The 7,929-nt window shown below is 42.0% G+C and overlaps 1 protein-coding gene across 1 annotated transcript; it reads right to left on the bottom strand.

The window, feature by feature from the left end:
* Nucleotides 1-694: 694 nt before the first annotated feature.
* On the bottom strand, nucleotides 695-7,553 carry acmsd (aminocarboxymuconate semialdehyde decarboxylase). The gene is made up of 10 exons (XM_063213775.1): nucleotides 7,388-7,553; nucleotides 5,613-5,657; nucleotides 5,078-5,174; nucleotides 4,821-4,870; nucleotides 4,084-4,320; nucleotides 3,128-3,221; nucleotides 2,526-2,621; nucleotides 1,658-1,830; nucleotides 1,192-1,290; nucleotides 695-1,100 (listed from the first exon to the last, which is right to left on the bottom strand). Exons 1-10 carry the CDS (start codon nucleotides 7,442-7,444, stop codon nucleotides 1,038-1,040), a joined length of 1,011 nt encoding a protein of 336 aa, XP_063069845.1. The 5' UTR covers nucleotides 7,445-7,553; the 3' UTR covers nucleotides 695-1,037.
* Between the last annotated feature and the right edge of the window lie 376 nt (nucleotides 7,554-7,929).

Raw genomic sequence — 7,929 nt, 5'->3', positions numbered from 1 at the left:
TATCCAGGAGCCCATTTCAGCCTCATTGAGTTCTAAAATCTTGTCCCTGACATCCTTTGACAGCTTTTTGGTCTGTCCCATGTTGGCGAGTTTAGTTTGATTGATTGACTGATTTTATGGACTGATTCTGCAGATTCAATGTGTCTTTTGTGCAGGTTACTATTAACAGGTGTGTTCAATTCAGATAACAAGTTGATTAGAAGTGCCATTTGATCTGCGGGATCAGAACTCTTAATGGTTGGCAGGGGATCAAATACTTATTTCCCTCAATTAAATATAAACCAATTATTATATATTCTTTAGAGTTAATTTCTGGATTTTCTTTTTTATATTCTGTCTCTCCATATTAGAATACATATTATCATTAACATTAAAGACTGATCATGTCTTTATTAGTGGGCAAACCAACAAAATCAGCAAGGGGTCAATTCTCCTCACTGTATGTGTGTATGCTACTTGACACCTTAATTTCCCCCTGTGATTAATAAACGATACTCTACTCTACTCTACTCTACTCTAAATCCTCAGGTTTCTTTTTTTAAAAATTGTATTGCGCATCAGGCAGAACTGTTTCTTTTAAATCCTCAGGTTTCTTTTTTTTTTAATTACACACTGTAGTGTGTGCACTGCACACATTTTAATGTGCCCCTTTGGATAGTCAAAGCTGAGAAGGACTGAGTACACATAGTCAAAGAAAGTGTGCATCCTTCAGTGCTGGTTTATTCTGCAGCAGACACACATTGCAAATGGCATTTAGATTAGTTTGTGAACAGGTCAAATGGAGAAACAGGGAATGACTAGCCTTTCTTTGTCAGATGTTTACGTGTCTCCAAATGTGCGATGCTACAGTATGTTTTCCTTTTCTTAATCAATATTGTGTGCTTTTTTTGTATGTTTTCCTAACGTGTGGAAAGAAAATAAAAAATATTTAACTGTAACTACTGCTGTGGAAGGCCAGGTGCAGTTCCACTGTAAACTGTGCTCCTGTCCACAAACTGTCTGTGGCAAAGCCCTGGAAAGAGTTTGTAACACTTCATTCATTCAAACTGTTGACGCTGAAGGCCCAAGAAGTCAAGAGCGTTGTCAGCAAGTAGCCTTTCCTGAAACACAAATGATCAGAAGCCAATTATTCACCATTTCTAACAGCTTAGTTAATTTAAACTGCAGCACTGTATATACTGTACACATTACCTTCAGGGCATGGTCAAAATCTTCCATGGATTCAATTAGTGAGCCAGGCTCCAGCTCCCCCAGTGGAAATGGATAGTCTGTTCCCAGCATGACCTTGTCCTGCAGACGGCAAGCAAATAGTGTCATAATTACACAATAGGAAGCTATTCATATAACAATCATCATCATCGTCGTTGTCGTCATCGTCGTCATCATCATCATCATTGTCGTCATCATCATCGTCATTGTCGTAATCATGAGTATCATAATAATAAATAAGTCTAGGTTTGATGAAAATGATTTCCATTTTGACAGCATGGCACAATGTGTGAACCTCTGTATCAAAGGTGCCAAAAGATGTGAACTTCTGTAAAATCCATCCATCCTCATGTACATTTTTGGTCAAAATCTGAGGCACACAATATCATCTATTGGTGACTCACAAGTCTGAAGCCATTTTCTTTGGAGTAAAAAATGATTAGCCTACCTTTCCAATTACATCAAGAAGTAACTTCAGTGCAAGTGGGTCGTGAACAAGTGAGTCTGTGTAGAAGGAGCCCAAGTATTTTCGTGGGTTAACTTTGTTGTCCACAGCACACAGGTCTGGCCGCACCTGAAAACCGTGCTCTATTCGACCAACTGTATATGGAAATGAACCACCTAGAAAAACAAATGTCAAGATTTCCATTGGCCCATATCCATACATTGACCATTTTATTTGTGTCATTTCTCAACTTTATGTAACGGAGACTAGCAGAGTGCGGCGTGGGACGTTAGTAAACCTCCCTCCCGAAGCCTCATGCAGTATCGGTAGCGTTGAGCTATCGGACTGGTGCTCGTGCTGTGCCTTCCGCACCCGAAACAATGTGTTGACTAAGAGGTGGCTAGTTCGAGACCCCGAGGGGTCTGCGCGGGAACACCTCAGTTACATTCACACTAGTTATTATTAGAGATGCACCGGATCCAAGATCCGGTTCCGGATCCGGCAGGATAATAGGGTTTTTCACAGGATCCGGATCCGGTTCCAGGATCCAAGATCCGGTAGCCGAGGCTTTTCAGTCAAAATAGTTTGAGCCAACGTGATAAAAAAGGTTCAGGATCTTAAGCAGTGGATCCGGTATCCGGCAGGATCCTAAAAATCAGGATCCGGTGCATGTCTAGTTATTATACTATGTTTCATCTTATTTTTGTTATGTTGTCATTGTGTCTTTGTTACAGTTGTTATGTATGTTGTTATTGTGCCTACTTATTATAGCATCAATCAGTATAAATCTAACTCAATGAATCAGTGAATCTATTCAGTTGGAAAAATAATTTTATACTGTCATTCCACGAGGCAGGAGTTGTGTTTTTACCTCCATGTGCAAAGCAAACCTTCAGTTTTGGAAACTTCTCAAATATCCCACCGAATATCATGGAGCATATAGCCATTGATGTCTCTGATGGCATTCCTGTTGAAACAAATGTTGATGTGTCACTACTGTATTGTCACACTTCACGAGTGAGTTAAGTCTGCCCCTCATTTACATAAAATGAGTAAATATAACCATCCTTGACCAACAATAATCAACATTAGTCATCAACCGTGTGAAATCTGACTTATTGCTCTGAATCAACGGTTGCTAGATAGGCCTATGGCTGTCATATCTCCAAGTTCATATGAAGCACTCCACCATAAGTTGGGTTTAAAGCAATGCTTTGCAACTTCCTCATAGGAGCCAGGATTAAAATGTTCACAAGGCTCCCATGGCAATGACCTATTGCAGTAGCCAGCTTGAGCATGTTTTCTTCTCCCTGCAGATAGCAAGGGTGGCTAATACAACATTCACTCTGGATTGACGCATGCAACCATCTACTTACTAACGAGGTTGACTGGACAACATTGAAAATATTGCATAGTTTTGCTTTAAATTAGGCTAATGTGCACAGTAAAGCCAGTGTTGTCCGTTTGACTCACCTACCAACCAAGGCAGCCAATACTTCGCCATTCGGCCATCTATTTGCATGTCCCAAGGATGCACAAATAGAGAGCAATTTAGCTTCTCTGCAGCCTGAAAGAGAAGAGGATGACTAATAGTGAGTGGCCATGTTTAAATGCGGACACAAAATGGCCATGGCCACTCTCTCAGACTCAGACCCATCTCACTCAGGTGGATTTATTTATGGTATGTTTTGAGCTTTTACACCTTTTATTGAAGTCAGAGAGAGAGAGAGAGAGAGAGAGAGAGAGAGAGAGAAAGAGAGAGAGAGAGAGAGAGAGAGCGAGAGAGAGAGAGAGAGAGAGAGAGAGAGAGAGAGAGAGAGAGAAAGTAAACAAGTGCAGAGAGGATTGGTACAAAACATAGAGTCAGAATCGAACCCGGTCCCCGATGTATGTAATGGCACGGTGCGTTAGCCAGTGGAGCCAGAGTGCTCCAGAGGACAGGATGCACAGAAAGAAATGCAGTGCTACTTCAATATTTATAGAGTGTATTTGGTCCCAGAGTGCTCTCTAGGTGTTGAATTTGCACGGCATCTACTCATAATACTTCAGTTTTATTTTTGTTTTCATGCTATTTAGGACAGTCAGGCTGAAGAGCCCATTGATGGGAAAAATAAAGTTGAACTGGACTGAACTGATTTTTTACTGTATAAGCAGAGATTATTTAAGTATATAGAGATATGCCAGTGTAATAGGTTGCTATGGGTACCTAACATGACCAGGTTCCGGTCTGCCTAAAGGGGCGTGTCATAATACTCCTAGCATTGAATAGAACAGTCCTTAGGTCTGCCTAGGTCTTCCTAGGTCTGCCTAAAGGGGGATTTCCCCCCCTCCCCCTTGAAATTATAGAACCCGGAAACAATGGGCCAATGGAACCTCTCTCTCTCTACTCTCTCTGGTATAGGTATAGGTTGTATAGGTTTTGAGATCACCTCATAGATGGGGTACAACTCGGGGGCGTTGAGGTCCCAGTCGTTGATATGGGAGCCGATTTGCACGCCGGGGAAGCCCAGGTCCTTGACGCAGCGCGTCATCTCCAGCACGGCCAGGTCGGGGGCCTGCATGGGCAGAGTGCCCAGCCCAACGAAGCGCTTCGGGTTCCGCTTCACCGTGGACGCCAAGTCATCATTCAGGATGCCACACAGGTCCAACGTGTCATGGGGCTTTGCCTGTTTATGTGGCATGGTTTTTATTTGAAACACAATACAGAATTTTGGTGTTTGGTATTGGTGTCGGGTGTGATGGACAAGACACACTTTGGCACTTATACACCAGATGCCTGTACAGTCTATACAGTAAATGGTCACGACATGTGCAATGACGCTTTGGAGGCTGCACAGGTCCAAGGTGTCATAGAGCTTTGTCTGTTATGTGCCATAATAAAAATAATTGAAGCGTTTGGTAAATGCATGCTACAACAGACTATAGACTTAAACACCTTGGCACCTTGGTCACAACCAATGCCTGTACAGTCGAATATACACAGTAAATGGTCACAACATGTGCAATTGCATTTACATGTAGTAACTTATTGATACACTTATTGATGTCACAGGACCTCAATATGATGCCAAGAAAATCAACAATCATAATTCTGTAACATCATACAACAAAAAACATTTAACATTCAGTTTATCATATTTCATTCTCGAGTGAGAAAAATACTTACCCAGTAGCTAAACATGACAGGAACAGTGGACAGAGCCTGGACAGTCACTCCTAGAAAAACACACACACACACACACACACACACACACACACACACACACACACACACACACACACACACACACACACACACACACACACACACACACACACACACACACACACACACACACACACATTCAGTAGTAGTCTCGAATAAGTTTGTCCTAAAATTAAACATTTTATTCCCCCACTCCCATTGTTAGATTGATTATTTACCTGAGTTATCCATGTCTCTGATGCGAGCTTCAGCATCCCAGCAATTCTCCTGTATGACTCTAAACAGTTTGCCATCCTTCATCATTTGAGCCTCACCCTGGAAGCCAAAGTGGCAAACATTACAAGAAGACCAAGTTAGACTTTATTTTATGGTCTCTGTTACTGGTTAGGTACAGTATAACAAAGCATGTAACAACATTATGTACTTGCACAGTATACAGGGTTAGGGTTAGGATAGAATGAAATGATGCTGATACATGTAGTCAGACAAAATACACCGTAAAACATAGTGTTACACAAGATTCATTCCATGCCAAGGCAGATATGGGACTACTTTCTTTTTTTATTATCTTGGGGGATTTCACACTTTGATTATTTAAATAGGACAGTGAGAGAGACAGGGAAGGATCAGGAAACGACTTCAGTCCGGAACTGATCCTGGGTCCTCAGTATGGCACTCCAACCCACTGAGCCACATCGCCACCAACAATACTTTCTTTTATTAACACTTGAATTAGAGATGAAAATCACTTACTTTACAGTGGTGATGGAGCTGCACGAATCCACCATAGCCATAACGCTACAGAGAAAGCATAAAAGGGTAAGAGGATGGTTAATCAAAATAGATCAACCGGTATGTAATTGAATGGTTGCTGATGGTTATGCTGTCCGTACGTCACTTCAAAGGAGGAAAAAAAGAAATTCAGTTTCAACTCAGTAGAAAATACTGATGTTTTCTGCAGAAATTGTGGTTGTATGTGCTATTGTGTATACGTATACACAATACTGCTGCTTTCCAGTTGTGGCTTGTGAAATAAGTATGAATTTTCAGTTGAAAAGAGGTGTCAAATGTAAAAGTAAACGTAAGCTCATGGTGTAAGAGCAACACTAGCACATGATATTACATAGATGTTACACCGCATTTACCCCATTGTACCAAATGAGGTAGATAGACTGTGTTGTTACTGAAAATCACTGAAAACTTAACAAGAACCTACCCCAAACTTGAGCCAATTAGCACAGATTCAGCTGATTGTAAGACACAGTAAGTACACGTTTACTTTTTACTCAGAAAAGTTACGTGTGTTGGGAGAGAACTGTGTTCCTATTTTACTTTTAATTTTGACACCTCTGCAGTTGAAGCATTTAGGCTCATTTGTAATGGGTAATGTGTACACCGCTTAAGTGTATTAACTTCTTTTAGAAGCAAGAAATACATGTTCTAGTAAACTGGACATCTTGTAAACTGGACTGAACATGTGTAACTGAGGTGTTCTTGCGCAGTCCACCACTCAGGACTCGAACCCGTCACCTCCAGTCAACGCTCCAGTTCGGGTATGGGAGGCACAGCACAGTGCCGCTGAGCTAAAGAACCAGTCCCATAGCTCAGCGATACCGATGCTGTATGAGGCTTCGGAAGGGAGGTTTACTAATGTTCCATGCCACACTCTGGTAGTTGGCCACCGTTACACTCACCCCCCTAATCCTCACTCCCATCCCAGGTCAACGGCACCAGTGTAACTGAGGTGTTCCTGTTCCTGCGCAGTGTGTGTGTGTGTGTCTGTGTGTCTGTGTCTGTGTCTATGTGTGTGTCTGTGTCTGTGTGTGGCGCATCATGCTGCATGTGTGCGTTGGTCACATGTTTGTGTCTATCTGTGTGAGACTAGGTCTGTGTGTCTGTGCGGGTTGGGTTATGTAAAAACTTGAGATTTAAGATTGTAGTCAAATAAAAGGCCCTTGTTTTAATGACTAAATTTATGTTTTGGTTTGTAGCTTTCAGCCTTAAGGGTCAGCATTTCAACAGTCTCTGGTATTGGCTCAACAGCCCCTGAAGACACTCAGATTAGGCCTACTGGAGGAAAAGAAGGCCAAACCCTTGTACTTCTGAGCTAACTTTGAAATTGTCCATACGTATGAGCAGACCTGCTGCAACTCACCACATTCCAGGGCTTAACAGAAGAAATATAGTGCAAAACACAAAACATATGTGCATGTCACCAGCTCTGCCGTGTTTGAAGTTGCCATGAAAGGTTAATATTCAACAAGCAAATAGGGACATCATGCGTGAACTCTGCCCACTCCTTCCTAATGTGCAACGCAATGACATAAACTCAACAACTGTGCTAAGACACCATCCTTGGCCTAATATACCTTTCAGAACTCTGTTGTAAGAGACCCTGTTAGAGCATGAATGCACCCCATAACAAAACTGTCTTTTAACATGAAGTTCTGACAAAAACAGTAATGAAAGCCTCTTCACTTGTACACAAGCAACCTAATCCAAACACTGGTCCATACGATGGGTCCTACCTCCTTCAGATTTGGCCAGTCCTTGGGTAAGATGTGGTTGTGAATATCAATCTTCATTGCACACAGCCTATGTGGACTTTCCTATCTCCGTATGTGCCCCTTGTATCTGGCCGATACATTTCACAGTTTTACTCCTCCTATGCGACTCTTCCCACCTGTGAAACCCAATGGAGAGGAGGGCGGGAAGCAAGCTAGACTTTGAACGGCACTCTGGAAACAAAGGACGACCCAGGAGACAGAGCTGTCATACCTATCTGGAAGTTACCAAAACACAAAAAATGTTAACCATTTACAATGTTATGATTTGTAATAAAGGCCTACTGTATGTTCTGAAACGGCACTTTGCATTGCAAAACAATTATTACTTTACCCCTCTCTGCTCACCCCTAACCTGCTGTCAGTTGGCCAGACATATTGATAGGCCTGGTCCCAAAGAGGTGGGACAGGGAGGTACCTTTAATTGGTAAAGGAAACAACGAGGTGAGACTAAATTGATTTGGCACGGCAGTGAATTAGTTGAAAGAATTTCATTTGATTTATTG

The sequence above is a fragment of the Engraulis encrasicolus genome, chromosome 13 (assembly GCF_034702125.1).
Source record: "Engraulis encrasicolus isolate BLACKSEA-1 chromosome 13, IST_EnEncr_1.0, whole genome shotgun sequence".
Classification (NCBI taxonomy): domain Eukaryota; kingdom Metazoa; phylum Chordata; class Actinopteri; order Clupeiformes; family Engraulidae; genus Engraulis; species Engraulis encrasicolus.
The sequence above is the reverse complement of the archived record's forward strand: the minus strand, read 5'-3'. Positions and strand labels throughout refer to the sequence as shown.

Excerpts from the sequence above, each read along its gene's own strand:
- acmsd (XM_063213775.1), bottom strand. The coding sequence starts at position 7,444 with ATGAAGATTGATATTCACAACCACATCTTACCCAAGGACTGGCCAAAT. Across the intron at positions 1,831-2,525 it reads GGTTTGCTTTGCACATGGAG|GTGGTTCATTTCCATATACA; the intron begins GTAAAAACACAA and ends TTGTTTTTCTAG. Across the intron at positions 1,291-1,657 it reads TTCTTGATGTAATTGGAAAG|GACAAGGTCATGCTGGGAAC; the intron begins GTAGGCTAATCA and ends TGCCGTCTGCAG.